General features: G+C 41.6%; 1 protein-coding gene across 2 annotated transcripts; it reads right to left on the minus strand.

Moving 5' to 3' along the window:
* Window positions 1-13: 13 nt before the first annotated feature.
* On the minus strand, window positions 14-17,360 carry phyhiplb (phytanoyl-CoA 2-hydroxylase interacting protein-like b). Of its 2 annotated transcripts, XM_032553352.1 has the most exons (6): window positions 16,704-17,360; window positions 8,178-8,186; window positions 7,557-7,744; window positions 5,271-5,445; window positions 3,323-3,440; window positions 14-1,344 (listed from the first exon to the last, which is right to left on the minus strand). In XM_032553352.1, the coding sequence occupies exons 1-6, from the start codon at window positions 16,807-16,809 to the stop codon at window positions 807-809; spliced, it is 1,134 nt and encodes a 377-aa protein (XP_032409243.1). In that variant the 5' UTR covers window positions 16,810-17,360; the 3' UTR covers window positions 14-806. The 2 variants fall into 2 exon arrangements, with proteins under 2 accessions (XP_032409243.1, XP_032409244.1); XM_032553353.1 differs by lacking the exon at window positions 8,178-8,186 and having other exon boundaries at window positions 16,704-17,357.
* Between the last annotated feature and the right edge of the window lie 1,147 nt (window positions 17,361-18,507).

The following is an 18,507-nucleotide window of genomic DNA, read 5'->3' on the forward strand; positions in this document are numbered from 1 at the left end:
TTCATGGTTCTACTTTCTTTTTTCAGTGATGATGAAATATGGTGGAGGTGCTGACAGCTTCAACACTCGTGCTGCACAGAACTGCATCATGCTGTTTTTTTTGTTGTCTTTTTTTTTTTTTTTTAATTTAATAAATTGCTCACAGTTTGTCACCTAAAGACCTTGTGGATACACACGGAGAGATTGTTGCATTAGTACGGTTCGGATTCCACCGCGATTTAACGTCCAGGTTTTAATTCCTTTGGTATAAAAGAAATTAAATGAAACTGATTGAGAGTGCGGCAGCCCTAGAAAACTGTAGTACCAGTCCGTGCCACTAGTAGGAGGTAAGTAGAGATCTGAATTAATCAATTGAAATGATAGATATGGAATGAGAATTCAGAGTCTCAATTGCTAGTTAACAGTGCATCAGTAACACAGAGGCTAAGATTGTTAATATAACATGGATCATTATATAATTTTAAAAAAAAAAGCATAAAGTTTAATAGAAGCAGACTTTTAGTACAGTTAAAGGGTTTGGTCAGTACACAAATATGAACTACGTGATGATGGTGTTTTTACCTTTATTGGATGATGATGATTCAAGGGTGTCTTTTTTTTTTTTTTCTTTGATCTTTGGGAATGACGGTTTTCGGTATTGACGGGGAGCAATGAGGCTCATAAATCTGCTGCTTCATGCACGTGTTCGCCTGCTTCGTGGGTCCTTGTGGCCTTCCTTCCGTTTGTGTGGATGGGGTCAGTCAAAAAAATCAAGTCCCTCTCTCCCCCTCCTGGACTTTGGGCTCCCTTTTTTTGCTTTTGTTTTTTTAGCGTCCCACGCTGATGTTGCAGGTCTTGCAGCTGGGGTCCTTCTTGGCGTTTACTGTGGACAGACTCATGAGCTGGTGCCCGCTGATCTCCGCCACCGTGCCCAGAGCCAGGTCCACGGGCTCCGTGTAGATCACCTCCAAGATGACATCTTGGGCGTGGTGAAACACCAGGCCGCCCTCTTCGTCCTGCTTGCAGGTCAGGAAGCGGTTGTTGCCGATGTCGAGGGCGGGCAGCCTCTGCTTGCAGAAGTCGTCGCCCCTGGAGCCCCTCGGCGCCAGGACCAGGATGACGTAATGGTAGGCCGTGTACATGCAGTAGAAGTCTCCGAAGTACAGGTTGGTGTCGGGGTTGAAGAGCGCGTCGGCCCGCACCTCGAAGCGAAGGCGGCCGTAGGGGGAGTCCTGCGGCGGCTTGCCGGTGTTGAACTCTGTGTTGCAGCTGAAGAAGATTCCCTCCAGCTTGCCGCTGATGGGCGAGCCGTGACTGCCGCTGTTGTCTTTCACCGACGGCATCATCCGGTTGTCCTGCGCCTCCCTGGAGTTTTGAAAGAATAAATCTGGGTTTTATTTTTATGTTAGCTTTCCCTCGGAGCGATCTGTTAAGGAATCTGCCACGCGTCTTTTATTTCTTGACATGACAACTAAAGACTTTAATGTACTGGTACTTAATTTGGATTTCGCGTGATAGACCAAGACAATGTGGCACAGACTTGTGTTCCTTGATCTTCATGATGTTTGTTTACTATTTTTCTCCATAAAAACTTAAAGAATACCTGGGTTTCTGATAGTTCCTTCTGTGGAACAATAACACCAGTTTCTCGTCTATTTAGAGGTAACAAATGTCTGAGTCCTTCACAGAATAATTACATGTGCACTGACGCAGAATTACGCAGTTTGATATAATTGACTTATTACTTCATCTGGATTTAGGAAAAGGAGGTTAAATACAAATGCATAGCTCACTTCCCAGATTTTCTAGATAATTTTTTTTTTAAAAAGAAAGAAAGAACAGTTCTGCGCTACTCTGTGTTGATATTTCATGTAAATTCCCAATGAAATATTTTGAATTTTGTGGTTGTAGCATGACAAGAAAAATGAAAAAGTTCAAGGGGCATCAATGTTTTTTTCAAGGCACTGTACAGATTTATGTAATTAATTTTGTCTTTCCAATTAAAAACAGGACAGCTAGGATTTAGTAGAGGGATCTTAAATGACCAATTATGCTTATCATCTGTTACCAAGGAGACAGCAGCAGTCTCTTGTTTTACTTGTTTAAAAAAAAACATTTAATAATTCAGTTTTCTTTACTCTTATAGACATAAATTATTTAAGGACAGGCATGGAAGTACTTTCATAAATTTATGGAAATCTAGATTTAAAAAAAAAAACGCTAGTGCCACTGCAATACAAAAAAATTGCTTTTGAAAATAAAATTCTGGACAACTCCAGAAAAATTAAATACACACTAAAACAGAATAAATCTGACCTCAAATTGTTAAAATATAAACCCCAGTCCTGTAGCTATGTCTCCAGAAATCCTGTTTTCACTGTGGGGAAATAACACAATTATTCTGCTCTCATCATATGAAAACGGCAGTACTGGTAATCCCCACATGATGGGGTAGTTCACCAAATACGCTCTCCACGAACTGGTTTAGCTGCAACTCAGCAAAAAAAGAAAAAGGAGGAATGACGTCAGGTTATACAGGACCAGACAAAAGAGTGCTCAGAATCTGCAGCCTAAGTAAAGAAACTGTTGTATAACTGGCAGCAATTCCTCCAGGCGATCCGATGGAAGGAAAACAGCAGAAAGAGAGGAATGTCCGTTTGAAGGGAAGAAAAAAAAAATCGGACAAAAACCCATCCGCCTACTCTGTGTAGCTGAGTGTTGTCAGCTCACTTTCAGTAACAACATGAGGGAGTAAAAACAACCTTCCCGTTATCTAAGGCGGTGTGTGTGTGTGTGGGTGTGTGGGGGTGTGTGTGTGCAGAGAAGTCTCCTGGAAGAGCTGGCTGTTTGCTACAGTAGTTTTGATGTGGCATATTTGGATTGATGGCAGTAATTAGGATGCTTACAGCGGCTCCCTCCAGCTGATTCTCATCTTTTCACTTAAGGCAGCTGGAGAGAAATACTATAAAGCAGAGTTTAGGAGGCCACCATATTGTTTTGTAGAGTGAAAGGTTTCTGTAGTGATCGGTCTACATCCCTGAATTGTCTTGGCAGCGGCATACGAATAAAACCTAACTGTGCCGAGAATGAAGTGTTAGAAGATCTGTCCTTCTTAACTCATGACTGTTTTAATAAATATCTCACTGAAACACATGCTTGCCAGAAGCGGAGAGCGTTACATGTTATTAATTTAAAACACCGTAAAAGAGCAGCGCTGCATTCTCCTTCATTCGGGGCAAATTTGATAAAGTGTTTCATGACATTAAGAACAAATCTATCCAGAGTGAGGAAGTAAGTGGTGATAAAAATAAATTATGATGAACTTAGTTATGGCTGTGCCCACCTGGCGTGATTGAAGTACTCTTTATGCTGGTTCCTGTAGAAAACAGAGAACCGCAGCATCCGCCCGGCAATGACTTCGGCCTTCTCCAGCAGCTGGTTTAGATGAACCGTAGAGTAATCTAGAAACAGATTCATTATTTTATTGGTAAAACACACACACAAAAAAACAAACGTTGAAAACAGATCATCAACTGTCATGAATCTATATTGAAATTTTTAGGTATTAAAAAAGCGAAATATCTTCCGCTCTGCCAATAAAGGAAATATGAACTTAACATGAAGAATAATTAAATGATTCCCCTCCAAATATCCCCTTTGCGACGAAGCAGCTGGAGCAAAAACATTTAATCAAGTCTCGTAATATGATTCTACTCCCACCAATCACATAAGGGGCTTTTTCTTAATGACTGCGAGTACAGGCCAAAATAGCTAGCTCTCCAAAAAACGAGTGCTTGAAGACAAACAGAGATGTGCAGTTTTGTTTTGTTTTCTTCCAAGAATTACATTTGCTTTTCAAAGAACATCTTGACTTTTGTTGCTGCCCTGATCCTTCCTGTACACACAAAACATTTGTTTATTGATGTTACCTGGAGTTTATCTACAAAGCTAAAATGTGGACGAGGAGCAGGAACACTACAATGCCCTCAGTTCACTTTCCTCCTTTTAATGTCTTTCACAACCTAATCTAAGAGATGCACCACCCATCTATTTAATGTCGTCCACTTAACTGAGATCAGGTCACTGGCTGACGGGGCTGGGATTTAAAACCCAGACATCCCTCTTTGCTTGACGGTTAATATTTACCCTCGAGAAAATTCCGGTCTACTCTCAGTAGGACAAACTGAGAGTAGACCAAACGACAAACCTCCAAAAGGAGGTAATCAGATGGAAAAACCATCCGTTTAACGTGGAGCAGCAGCAGCTCTGACCCGAGAGCTCCCCAGACAATGGAGCGACTCTCTCCGTACAAGTAGGCAGTACGGATGGAGTGAGGAAGCCATGTGAATGTATTGAGCCTTTTCAGCATTTGCTTCACCAGTAATATTTATGGTTATTTGACATAAATCCTACTTTCAGTGGTCTTAATCACATACTGGGAGAAGGGGTGGGCATTTATCATAGGCGACACTTCCACCGATGGCTCTTCAGAAATCCTCTTGCTGGTGCTAAAATACTCTTATCCCTCTCATACTTCGTTCTTTCTATTATTTTTCATTAGCTTAACTAAAACAGAAATAAATTAGGTTGTGTGACAGGCTGATAAAGAGCCAATATCTTTCCTAAATTTTCTTGTGTGTCAACAATCCTGGTTCATTTCTTGAGTGCAGCCGCTTTGTCATGGCTGGTTATGTTTTGATACAAGCTATGAAATTAGATTCAAGCACTTAATTGCTAAACAAAATTTATACGGCTTTTCAAGAACGTCACCTTGGTACACAGCAGTTTGCTTTTCCATCTGCAGTAACCCAATAAAAATCTAAATCGATTGAATTCAATGAGCTAATAATATACTGCTTGGCCTCGAAGCGTCAGAATTAAGGACAGGCAGGGGAATGGACACCTAAGGGCCAAAGCTGTGTGTCTGTTCTCTACCAGGAGGCCTCAGTGGATAAGCCCCCTCTATGCCCCCATCCTGCTATCCAATCTTTCCCCTCCCCCACTATAAGCCTCTTGGTTGTTATGTTATGTGACTTTAGCATTCCAAACATATAGCACAGCTCCCCTTCTTCCTTTAATCCCTCTATTTTCTCATCCTCCTCCACTCCTCTATTGATCTGCTCCTCAAATCATTGCAGACTTCCTTTAATATTCTCCCTCCCAATGCCATCTTCTGTATTTCTGTGTGTATTTCGTACAGTTTGTCCCCTCCAAAACCTGAAAAGGCGGCTCTGACGGAGGTCGATCGAGGACACGCTCTACGTGGACTGTGAGTTGAGTTGTGTACACACCGGCAGTGCAGAACTCAATGATCTCGCTCCACTCGGAGACGGTGTAGTCCCCGTCGGTCTGCTTGGACGCAGTCTGGACGGCCACAGTGTACTCTGTGCGGGGGCTCAGGAACCAGTGGCCCCGGACCGTCATGGGCAGGGGGACCGCCTTGGCCACAAGCTTGGTGGGAACGTCCTGGGTACAGAGAAGGGAAACAGGATGACAGGCAAGGAAAGGAGCAAAAAAAGGTCAACCTTGACACGTAATTACTCAGAAGGAGATTGACCATGTATGCGTCTTTTCTTTTTTCTTTCCAGCTACATGCAGAGATGTGCAGACTAATGTCTGACCAGATCATTTCTATACCCAAAATGCTCAGTCAAATTTCATCAACAACCCTCCCGCCCCTCCAACCACCGCCACACAGGTATCAGTTGGCCTTAGCAGCTCAGTGATTGGACCGACAGCTCCTGCCTAGCAACAGAGTCATCCCGCTACAACAAGGCAGAAAGAGGAGAGGTAGTCTGCAGCAACTCAACTAAAATAAAATACAGAAAGAAGGCGGCTGATGAACAAAATGTTAAAGAATTACTAAAACAGACACAAAGCAGGGTCTGTTTTAGTGCCGCAGAGTTGTGAAGGCGTCGTTAGCCAATCAGAGCATCTGGCGTTAGTGTCCTGAAGTCAAAACCACCTTGAAAGGAATCTTCTTTAAGCTCTCAAAGAGCGGTCAAGTTGAGCTAAACTCCACCTTTATTTAAAAGATAAAAGTACTAAAGTAAAGTAAGGACAGAAATTTCTTGACGCAGCAAAAACATCCATACAATTTGTTTTTTCATCCTGTTACTACAGCTAATGCAAAACTTCAGTATTTCTGCTTTCATCAACCCTTGCAAAAATGTATAAGGTTGTAATGGGATGGATACCACCCCCGTTCCCCATATTTATTCAGACATGGAATAAAACCCTAAACCTTTACACACTTTCTCATACTGTGTGGAAAATCTGATTTAAATGTTTATTTCCCAATATTTTTAAAATGTCTCCCCCACTTCCAAGTGCATCATGTATATAAAAACAGACTTGAGGAACGCAAAGTTACAAATATAGATACTATAAAGATATTCGGGTATTTATAAGCATTTGCATATTTTATCTTTGTTTCAGAGAGAATGAACAATACTTTTCATTTAAATGACATTAAGATTTGATTGTATTCTGTCACTTCATTCATGTGAAGTAGGATAAAATAATAATATAAAAAAAGACGTTGAACATTGTTTTTGAAATCAGCGAATCAACAGTAAAACGTCACTGTAGTGTGCTAATGGAGAACGGCAACTTAAAATAAATCTGGTATGAATTTATGCATTTTATTACAAAATTGCATCATCTGATGAATATCTTGATATCATTTGAAATAAACCTCCACCACTCCATTTGTAGTGTGCTGGAAAATAAGTATTTATCAATTTAATTATGATAGTCTTAAGTTAAAGTGCGTTCTTAAATCTTCACTTTAAGAACGCACTTTAATACTATAATAAGTAATCGTTTCTGACTATTCATTATAAGCTAAAATCATGTTCATGTTGCTCTGAATACTGGCTGTGCATGACTATGGAAGCTTCATATTATTTAACTTATAGAAACATACGCATTTGTGCTAAAGACCATTGCTCTTTTGTAAAATAAATAAATAAGAATAACTACTGTCTAGTTATGTTTGTAACCAGAAAGAACTCAAAAGTCAGTTTTCTGCACCTCCATTGATGTGCTACACATCATTCATAATTGTTCAAAGCAAAATCTTTGATCCTAGATAGCTGAATTTGAAATATGAAAAAATTATTTAAATGTTTAAACATGCATAATTGATACAAGAGTCTCTCTACATATAAATCAAATATGAAATGAAAATAATTTGAGCAGCACAAATTTGGCTATTGTTTGTTTTGCCATCAAAGTGGTTATGTTAGATATAATGTGAATCCATCTTTAAACATAGGAGACATGAAACTAATAAAAGTTGAGCTGTGCTGCACAGAGTAGGACCTGCTTTGTTAAAACTGATTGTCACAACTCAAATTTGATAGGAAAATTTTTTTTTTTTACCAATAATAAAATAAAAAAGCCATTTCAGAGGGTGATTCGCGTTCTTAATTCAATTATTTTGAGAAAATGTACCAGTAAAGAGCCTATTGTTTATCTTCAAAAGGCCATAATAACTGCCTGCTTGGTGATTCATCTCCCAGTGGCATCACCTTTGAAAGGTTGTTTATGTGTCTGACTCGCGCCTTCGTTACCTTGTGTTTGAACTTGTTTGAGTTTTTGTTCTCCTTCTTATTCAGGTCAATGAAGTAGTGTGTGATGCGTTCCTTGCTGCGCGCCTCCATGTCCCAGCAGATCTTAAAGGAGTCGCAAGTGATGTTGCTGATTTTGATGTTCTGAGGAACAGGGAGTTCTTCCATGCTGCCATCCTGGGATTTGCTATCTGTGTAATTGAAAAAAAAAAAAGAAAGAAGAGAAAAAAAAAGACTGTCACCATGGAACGGCATAATAGAATAGTAAAATGGGATTAAATGACTAAAATTTCTTTGAATAATTACACTCGCTGCTTGAATATTTGTTTACAACGATCATAAATCACCATTTCATGTACACAGTTCAAAACCAAAAAACCCTGACTCCACGCATTTATAGTCAGCCTGCACAGTGGAATGGCTAAAGCTTACCAAAAAATAAAAATAAAGAAAAAACTGCAGTAGCTATTCAGCACACAGCATTTACAGTATAGCCATCAAAATGCACAGCGGGACAGAGCTGCGTACTGTATACGCTGCCATGGAAACACCACTCTCTGCACGCTTGTGCACATATCTGCTTTACAGAGCCTCAGCAGCGTTGCAAATCCGATACTCAACTCCCGTCTCTTCTAAGCGGCCTCATCGGTTTTATGAATCTTCTGCAGAAGCAAGGGCATTCGAACAGTAATCGGGGTCACGTTATTGCCACAGTGTCACTAACCCATTTGGCCTCTTACCAAAAACCCAATGCGTTGCAGCAAATCTCACATTTTCTCTGCTACACGCCTGCCAATGGCTTTACAACTCAAAGTTCACCCAGAGGCTGATGGAAAAACAAAACCCAGCTGAATAAGAGCTTTGTCACGTAAGACAGAGTACGGACTTTGAGACGCCCACTTGGCATGGCAACAATGCATTTGCTGTGTATGCTCTGGGGTCTGCACACAACAGTGCGTAAAAATTCAAGAATCCTGTGTTTGGGGGGGTAATGTTCAATATGACCGGGCTCTATAGAGGGTTAACAATAGCTGGAGTAGTGGAGCATGGAAAATCCATCTCCGTTCGTTTGTCGGGAGAGGCAGAGATAAAAGAGTGGGCTGGTAATTGGGTTTGTGCACTCTAACGCCTCACCTCCAAGTAATTGTCAAACAGTGCAGCTTTTGTGGATTGATTTTCTTAAAATTAGACGAGCAAAGGGTAGCTTTTAACACTCACCGTATTGCATGAGCACAGAAAGCAGAAAAAAAAAAAACTGCAATCACTGCCTTTTCCCAATTAAAGCCCTTACTTACATTATTTCCCCTCTTGGTCCCCAGAGAGTGTTTTCAAAAAATAATTTGCCATAAAACATGTCAACAGCATCCCAAAATGAACCACTGGACCTTGTAAAATTATCTTTGATCTATTTTAAACTGGTTATTATTTAATATGCCAACACAAAGTAATGCATAATGAAGTAAAAGGAAAACTATGTACGGACTTCAAAGCTATTTTGCAAATTAAACAAATAAGTGTGGCACGGATTTGCAATCAGAACTCTCAATGAAATCCACTGCAGCTAATTAATTTGACGTTCCTTTGGAAACTCTTGCTGCCAAGTTACCAGAGTGAATGTTTAGAGTAAAACTCACCTGATACTTGTTGTTGTCTTGTCTATGAAATTAAAATGAAAGCTAAAAACAAAGTTAATAAAAGACAAGACAATAAATGTTGTGCCTAAAATTTCACATCAATTTGCATCTGTTTTGAAAGGCCTCGCATAAGATTTTTTTGAAAATAAAGTGTGACAACAAGCATTTGTCCCAGCAGGACACATCTGCACCATCCAGGAACTGTGATAATTAATCATCAGCAAAGACCAAATGATTGTGGCTGATAAAAAAAAACAAAAAACGAAAAAGAACAAAGTAATATATGGCAGCTAAAAATAATGAAACACTGAAGAACATAAGCTGTAGCTTACCAACCATCTGTAAACTGTGACTGTCACTGAAGGAAGAGAATTTGGTCTAAACTTCCCTTCAACTGCCATTGTTATCAAATATATTCCCATATCGACCCAACACTTTCCAGCATCTTCCAGACAGGGCCGAATTCCAGAGAGCCAAAGACATTAAATTCAGCGATACTGATTGGCCAAATGTTTATTATTTTTCCCTTGCAACCACACATGATTGGCCATTTAGCGCCGCTACTGGGTCGCTGTCCAGTTGTAGTAGTCGGTCAAGGTAAATTGAACGTTGAATGAGTTATGTTATGTGTTGAGGCAGAAATGATAATTCAGATTATGTAAGCACACACTCTTAAGGAAAATAGGCCAATACCATTTTTATTACCCAAATAAGCCCTTTTTAGATTTTATTTCACCCCCAAGTCAGGGAACGCTGCGCCACAGCGCCCCCTGTGCACCAGTCACCACTGCTTCAGCCATTTCCCTGTCTTCAGTTAGGGAAAGTGTTCTCTACAAACACTTTTCAGATGTTTGTAGAGAAATTTTGAAACCAGTTTCTCATTTTCTTTACAATTCACCAAAAAAAAAAAGAAAAAAAAAGAATTGTTTGGTATCTCAGCAACACATATTGCACTTTGTGGTGTTAATATGACAAAATGTGAAGAATGCTTGCAAAACTCATCAGTTTAGGATAACGCCACAGTCTAAGTTCCTGTATTTTAATATTCAGCATGCTTGTCTGCTGTCAGTTTATGAGGCAAGGGGAATAAAGCAGCTCCTGATAAGCAGCCCTCTTTCTGAGTGCACTTGGCCCGACTTCTCAAAGTCCACAGGACACGCCCAGTCCTCTCCCTGCTGATTGGTGGAAACCTCCTGTCCTGTCCTGCTGGTGGTTTAATGTGTCCATCTCATTAAAGCAAGACCCCACAGAGCTGATTCATTTGGCTGAGACTGAGGGGGTCAGCGCAAGACATGACGGGCCACAGCTCAGAGAGGAAGTGTTTCATCAAGTCACTGCAGACCAGACAGTGATGCAAGCGCCGTAAAGCCCGATCGGAATCTGGATGGTGCTGACCTTTACCAAAGTCAGGAAAAAAAATATAACCTTTGTTGTCATTTTTTGACATCTGCCTAATGCAAAAATTAAATATAGCTGCAGAAGCATACAAGGACTTTTTCTCTGGTTTCCCTTTACGGTTATTGTTGTGTAACTCATCTCATTTGGGAAAGTCTTATTTTCTTCCAATTCTGCTTGCTGGATTTAAAAGCCCTAAAAACTCTTCCGTTTCCATGTGTCGTCAACAATAATATTTTCCTTCTAAGCTAAATCCTGCGAAGATTTTTACCCTCCTGCCTTCAAGTGACTACAGGATGCTGACTCATCTCCTGTTTACTCCACTGCTCACCTAATTCATTTGCAAACTGTCTTCATACCAACACACTCAGCCTTCACTAATAATACTGCCCTTAAAAACCATAAGTCAGCACTTTCATGCAAATCTTTGTTCACCACCAATCTAGTCTACCCCAGAGAACTTAAAATGTGGCAATACAACAAACTGCAGTGGGTTTTAGGAGTATTTTATGTAATGGAGCAACAAAAATGGAGGGAAAACTTATCTTGGAAGAAAAAGGACACATGGCTTCCTGTTTTGTTTTTTTTACAAAAAGTACATGCATGAACTTCCACAATTAGTCTCTGGTCTTTGATAACTTTTAAGTATGTTTCTCCCAGGATTTTTCCATATTTACTTCCATTTATCTTCCCATCAACGCTTATCAACTTCCCTGTCCCCGTTGGAGAAAAACCTTCCCACATCATGATGCTGCCTCCAACATGTTCCACCACAGGGATGGTGTTTTCCACTGTTTTTCTCCCAGAACTGTTTTCCTTCCACTGTTTGTTATACGTTACTCTCAGTATGCTTCCTTTGCTTATGATTCTACAAAATACGCAGGTAAAATAAAGTTCACCAATTTGGATATTTGTCACACAATTTGTGCAAAAGTATTAAATGCATCTTTTTTCACCGACTTAAAACCAAGAGTAATTAAATCTTGGACGTCAAAGATAACTTCTTGAATAAGTGAGATACAAAACATTTGCAGACATCACAGGCAAATCTGCATAAACCTAAGATCACTTTTCATCCACATTTGTAAATAGACAATGTTCTTGAATGAGCAAAATGCAACTTAATTTAGTTATTTTTGGTGGTTTCTAACTGGGGCAACATGGGCAACCACCCAGAGCGGCAGGAAACCTCCATCCCACCAGCCCTTTGGGATGTGAATGTTATGAGTTATGACAGGGCCTAATGCATTACTCAACTTGGGTGAGGATTGAGGAGCTGAGGGTTGTTCACACAGGGAGCCAAATAGGCCAGGACCGCCTTTGATAAGAAATAATATGAACTCTCATGTTATTTACTTAGTTATACACACACAAAGCTTTACAGAGTAGCTAGACGTCTCAAAACAAAGTCAGTAGTGCTCTCTCAGTCCTCCTTCACTCCTGCCACTGCAAACGTCCAGAATATTGAGTCTTTGATTATCTGCTATAAATTGGGACTGGCAGGTGGGCCGATCAGTGACGGCGAAGAGCAGATTTTAATGCACAGACTGGCAAATCCCCCCCCACCCCCACCCCCCCACCCCCACCTTCCTCATTTCTGTTGTGTCTGTTTGTTCATCAGTTTGTTTTCTGATAAACAAATCTCATGAACCTGCCTTCCTCTTGCTTGCAATCGAGTTCCCCACCTCACACACCACTTCTTAAATGGTCTACTTTGTCTTTTTCTATAGCACATAATCCCAATAAAAGGCATTAAAATTTGAGGAGGTAATGGGAATTTTTTATTTATTTATTTATTTTTAAATGCTCAAGGGGTATGAAAACTCCGTTTTCGCGGCACTGTAAGACCAAAACCACTAGATGTAAACAAGATAAGCCAGGCCCTGTCTGTGGGAAACTGAAGTCAACTTTAAACCTTCGGGGACTCAGAGAGCGCAGGATGAAAAATGGAGGCGAGAGTCAAGCTGGATGAAGGTCAGGCTGTGAGAACGAGTAAACTGTTCAGTCTCTCACAGGAGGCCTTCACCCTCATCTAGACTTAAATTAATCTGCCAGCCTTACGCCCTTGGCTCCATCTACTTGGATTCGCTTAACGCTTAATTTGGCCGCCGTGTAATGTTACCACAAAGACATATTACGATGCACTTCTGTTGTTTTGCCTCATGCTCTTACGGACTGCTGCACGGAAGAAGGAGGCTGGGCTTTGGCTCGTCATGATTAAGCAAAATCGAGGCAGTTTATGAGTCATTATTTAAGAGTTCAGAAGCACAGATTAATTATGCAGCTCCCAGAGGAGACTGCAACAAACCCAGGAGACCTCTGCATGCCTCAGCAGAGCACCGCATGTCGGGATGCAGAGACGGCTGATCTGCAGGAAACTAGTCGGCCAAAATGATTTAAACTCAAAACACACAATCTTATAGTCTGCAACTACTTTTGCTGGGAAAGTAGTTCATACTCAAGAGATGTAAAAAGATAAAACATCAATGAATATCTTGTTAAGATGCCTATGCAGCTCCATCTAGTCACTCCTGGAGATAATGAGTGTTAAATTTCAGCCGGCTTCACTGCTTCAGTTCAGTTTGTCTGAACAGCTTTGATTTGATCTCTGTGTGGTTGCCATGTCCACCATGTATGACTAAAGCTCCATTTGAGAGCTCTGATCGTAGCGAGTTTGAGAGAAATAAAAAGCTAGATGGTAGTTTGACAGCAGAAGTGCACACTTAGACGCGCATGAAGCACAAAGCTTCATGCGCGTCTAAAATTGAGCTGTAAACAAGAAGAAGGCGATATTAGTCAGCATAGATACTCAGAGCCCTTTGGAGAAAAAAAATAGATCACAGCTTTCTTTTAGCTGTAGCACAGGCTAGGCTGTGATAGGAGCCATGCTGTGAGCCTGAGAAGCTGCCAATGGCAAAAACATCTTTCAGAGTGTGATAAACAGTGCGCTGCATTAGGGTTAAGTTATTTATTCCACCTTTAGCCATGCTCAATAAAAATAAATAGCTGTTTATTATTTTTTATTTATTATTATATATATACAGTATATATTTGTAGTTTTCGGAAAACATTGTTTTGCTGTTTTCCAGAAAGCTGATCATGTCATGTCGGCCATTTTATTTGTTTAACTCATAGTCCAGGTACGCTTATAAAGAACCTATTTCTATTTACAACCTATCCCAGATGAACCATAGAGAGCAGTAGCACCCCAGAGGTTGATGGCAGCTGCAAAAACCCACAGCTCAAGAGGAAGGATTCTTCACCACAGAAGAAGATGGGACGCTTCACACCCTAATGAGTTGCATTCTTAGATTGGTGAAGGACATGACACCAAAACACTAACACAACTCAATACAAGTCTAACTTATTCACTTCAACTCATTCTGCAGTTTTGCCCTCAGTAAAACATCCCCCACCCCCGAGTGCTGAAGATACACATGTCACAGCCACATGAGTACAGTGAACCATTAACCCCGTCTCTGACACAGGGAACACAGAAACAACTTGTTTCCCACTGTGCATTGAAAAGCTCTAACAGACCTCCGTGTGTGTGTGTGAGAGCACTCCGTGCGTTCATTCCGCTGGCTCAGCATGGGCGTTCGCGGTCGATTAAATATTAATGGGGATTCGGATAAATTTAGAAAGTAAAACAGAAATGGATGCGGTCGGCATCGACCCGATGTGATGACGCCGGGTTTCCAAGGAGGGTGAACGTGGATGCGAGAGAGAAAGTGAGGAGTACAATGCCTTTCTGGGAGGAATTTCATGCACACGGTACCAGCTGAAATGAAAGCATGAAGTGTCTTCACGATCCAACTCAAACAGTTGGAGCTGTTTTAAGTTTGTGTGTTTATCTTCAACAAAGTCTATGCCACTGTACTGACTTCTTTTTGTTTTTGCTCGTTTTGTCACACTTAGACGGTTCAGCTCTTCAACTAATTTCAAAATTCGGCAAAGACTGTCTGAAAAAAATACAACATAATGTTTTCACTCATGAGAAAAAGCTACCCAAAGCAAGCCGCCTATTTCTGAACATAATTAACCCTCAAACCTGATTACTGTTTATCTGCCATCAACCATGTATGATTACTGTCTTTTACATTGCTGTGAGGGAACTGTGACCTAGTCTTTGGAAAATTATCTTAATTCAGCCACAGCATGTATGGCCTGTTTAAGGTCATCCAACAGAACCTCAATGAATTTAGTTCACACTTAGTCGAAGACCTCAATTTTATTTTTAATTGAGTCCTTCAGAAGTGGACATCTAAAGGGATCAGCGTGAATCATTGCCCTGCAGCATAACCAAAACCAAGGGGAGCTTGAATTTAAGGTCAGGAACTGATGGTTGGTCTGTGGCAGTAAAGGTCCCTTCATGTTGGTTCCACAGGGCTGGCAATAATCAGTATGTGCCTCATAAAACTAAACAACATGAACAAAAAATAAATACATAAATAAATAGTTTCTTTTTTGTGCATATATCAAAACCAAATCTTAGATTTTAGACTGAGGTCTGGCAATAACTCCATAAAGATTTGGTACTTTTTTAACATTAAAACATATCCATCCATCCATCCATTTTCTGTTCACCCTTTGTCCCTAATGGGGTCGGGAGGGTTGCTGGTGCCCATCTCCAGCTACGTTCCAGGCGAGAGGCGGGGTACACCCTGGACAGGTCGCCAGTCTGTCACAGGGCAACACAGAGACATACAGGACACGCACACTCACACCTAGGGAGAATTTAAAGAGACCAATTAACCTGACAGTCATGTTTTTTGGACTGTGGGAGGAAGCCGGAGTACCCGGAGAGAACCCACGCATGCACAGGGAGAACATGCAAACTCCATGCAGAAAGACCCCAGCCGGGAATCGAACCCAGGACCTTCTTGCTGCAAGGCAACAGTGCTACCAACTGCGCCACTGTGCAGCCATTAAAACATAAAGACATGATAAAGGCTTGCAAACGGTTATTACAACACTACCGTTGTTCCAAGTGATACATCACATGAATATTTTAAATCACAACAACCCATCTTGTGTTGAGAAAGAGAGTGGACATTGTTGACGGAGCAACACAGCAACAGAGAGCATGTGGGCGTCTCAAGGACAAAGACTTAGCTACTACTTCCACGAGTAACTGTGCTGCAAACACGAGACTCACCCTAAAACCCTGCCTGGAAAATCTACTGACATGAAAGCGCTAGAAAGATAGCAACAAAGCAGAAAGGGGCTATGGATGCATCCTGTTGTATTGCAGCATGTGAAGTAGATGTGGTAAAGGAGAAAACGTGCCACTATTGCTGGGGGAGCATTAATGGAGATAAACCACTGGCTTTGTGAACTGGCATCTCTGTGACCAAGCCTCAGATGTGGAATCAGTGCTGTGTAATTGCATTGATGGGTGTGTGGGGCTGCACCGCCTGTGCACGCTCTTGTGGGTGCAGCCATGTTTTCGCTTTTCATTCTCTTCTCATGATGACTTGCTCCCCCCTTCCAGCATCAACTGTTTCACATGAGGAATATGAACAAATTCAATTTGAACTCTCAGATGTGCAGCATGCAATATTTAAAACGACGTTCTTCCTGTCTCCTAATTCTATAACTTTGGACCTTGATGAGAAGTCAGTCACAGACCACAAACGTGGCTTAATGAGATATGACACTACTGTGACATTTTGAGTTATACAGTACAATGCAGAGAAGTTACTGCAAACGAACTGGCGAGGGGGCTGGAGGGGAGGATGCGGGGTCTTCTCAAAGAGAAAATGAACAGAAGTAATGATAAGCTATAGGCGGGGTTGGTGCCTTTCTCTGTTCACGCCTGTGGTGCTGAAATGAAAAGGCGCTTATCAGTTGCCAACATGTGCACGCTCAGTCTGCAGAGACAGACAGTTATTTCCAACAAAAGACTTCTTCTCCATTATTAATGTAAATGTATTCAGCTATGTTCTCTCCACCAGCACCAGATATAAAGCGCACAATTTATCTGCCTAAGCAACCTGCGGAGTCACCGGCCCTCCTCCCTCATGCAAACTACACGGGTTCTCCAACTAAGAGCAGCGTTTATATTGCCCCCTTTCGCCCCACTCCCTTCCACTTAAGAACTACAGTAACACACACTCACCGTCTCTTTCGCATAACTGTATGGAATCCAGACTCAGGTCCTTGATCATCCCCTCGCAGGGACTTAACGGGCTGGTGATATTGTGCGCCAAGCCTGGTACCTCCATGGCTGCTGGGGAGTCGGGGGTGATGCTGCCGCTTTGATTGCTGCGTAAATATCGACTTGCAGGTGGACAAAAAGCCGTCCGTCCGCGTTTAGAAGAGGAAGGAGGAGAAGAAAGAGTCCGGTGTCCAGCCCCGCTCGGTCGCTCTCCTCTTCTGTCTCCTGGGTGGTGCGGCTAGTGGTGCGTCAGCGGAATCGTCACGGCCCCAACAGCGCAATGAGCCGCCAGCTGCAAAAAGAGGCAACGGCAGCCTCTGCAGCAGAGAACGCGTTAATACGCCGACTGTAGCCACCGATCGCTACCCGCTTCCAGCACTTTTTTTTTTTTTTACTGCACAGAGACTGTGCGCCTGCAAGGAGCCGCACGGAGCCACAAGTGTGCGCAAAGTGACTGCGCCCTGTGCGTTAAGTGTGTCGCCTCGGGACAATTGAACATGAATAGTTCAGAGGATTACCGCAGAGGGAGTCTGCAGACTCAGTGGCTTCTTATGTAACCAGATTAGGCCGGTGTTCCCCCTCTGTTTTCGGTCTGCATCTGAACCGAGCTCACATGGACTGGCTCTTTTTTTTCCATTTTCACGTCCAACGTCATCCCAGCGCAGCTTTACCACATGTCCTTATTTGGTAAGGTGTAACCCTCTCTGGTTTCGGAGCGCAGGTGCAAGTGGGCCGTACCATAATGAGCTGGGGGACTTTAATTTACTATTAAATAATGCTAATGGATGACCAAGCTTAATGTACCATTCTATGGGTCAGCAGTGGAGGCTGGTGAAAAATATCTATTGGAGGGGCTGACGTGCCAATAGATCTCCCTTCCCTTCCTATTGCACAATAATATTGGTTCATACAGCAAAAATAACATGAAAGATTAGATTAGCTAAAAGTAAAAGGTCTGATCACTAACTTGCAAAATATATAGTATTCATATAAATGCCAGTTAACTCTGAATCAGACTCACAATTGTGAAAAATACCAAACTAATCCAAGCCAGTTTAGAAGTTTAAATTTCTAACAATTAGAACCTAAACATTACTATATCAACCAATATAATAGCAGGAGAAACGCAAAGAAGGCAACAAGCGCATCATTGTTAGAACTTTTTTTTTAGAAAAAGAAATCTTAGCAACATTTATCCAGAGCAGCATTAGCATTTTGATAACCAGAGGAAAGTGCTTTGTTTAGCATTGCTGTGGTTCCTCAGATAAACCATGACAACATTCATAACTGATTATCAGCAACGAATGAATGACAGCAGCTGAAATAGAAAACGCAAACAACCAAAAAAGTACAGTCGCTAAAACTAATAAAAACGCGCAGAGGAACAGAAACTGTGGCTTACCGTCCAGGGCCATAGAGAGAGTGTTACCAGCCATCTAGAAAGTCCTGCTCCGTCATTCAAAGTGGGGAATTCAACTGCCGTTGTCACCACTATTAATTTTATCACCATGGCGACGCAAAACTTTCCGGCTAAGCGGCTTCAAAACATTGAATTCAGTGATGCTGATTGGTCACAGGTTTATTATTTTTCCAAAGCAACCACGCACGATTGCCTGCTTAGCTTCACCTGTCGGGCACTGTCAGTTTCGCTGCAGAAAAGAACGGGCAGATGTCTGTCGAGGAGAGTCAGTTTGTGGAAATGTCTTAATTCAGATTACATTTTTAGGCACACAATATAAAAGAAAACTCGCTAATACAATATTTT

This window comes from Xiphophorus hellerii, chromosome 22 (genome assembly GCF_003331165.1).
Source record: "Xiphophorus hellerii strain 12219 chromosome 22, Xiphophorus_hellerii-4.1, whole genome shotgun sequence".
Lineage (NCBI taxonomy): Eukaryota > Metazoa > Chordata > Actinopteri > Cyprinodontiformes > Poeciliidae > Xiphophorus > Xiphophorus hellerii.

Coding starts and splice junctions, on each gene's coding strand:
- phyhiplb (XM_032553352.1), bottom strand. CDS start 16,809: ATGGAGGTACCAGGCTTGGCGCACAATATCACCAGCCCGTTAAGTCCC. Junction 5,446..7,556: donor CAAACAAGTTCAAACACAAG/GTAACGAAGGCG, acceptor CTCTGTACCCAG/GACGTTCCCACCAAGCTTGT. Junction 1,345..3,322: donor GAGTACTTCAATCACGCCAG/GTGGGCACAGCC, acceptor TCAAAACTCCAG/GGAGGCGCAGGACAACCGGA.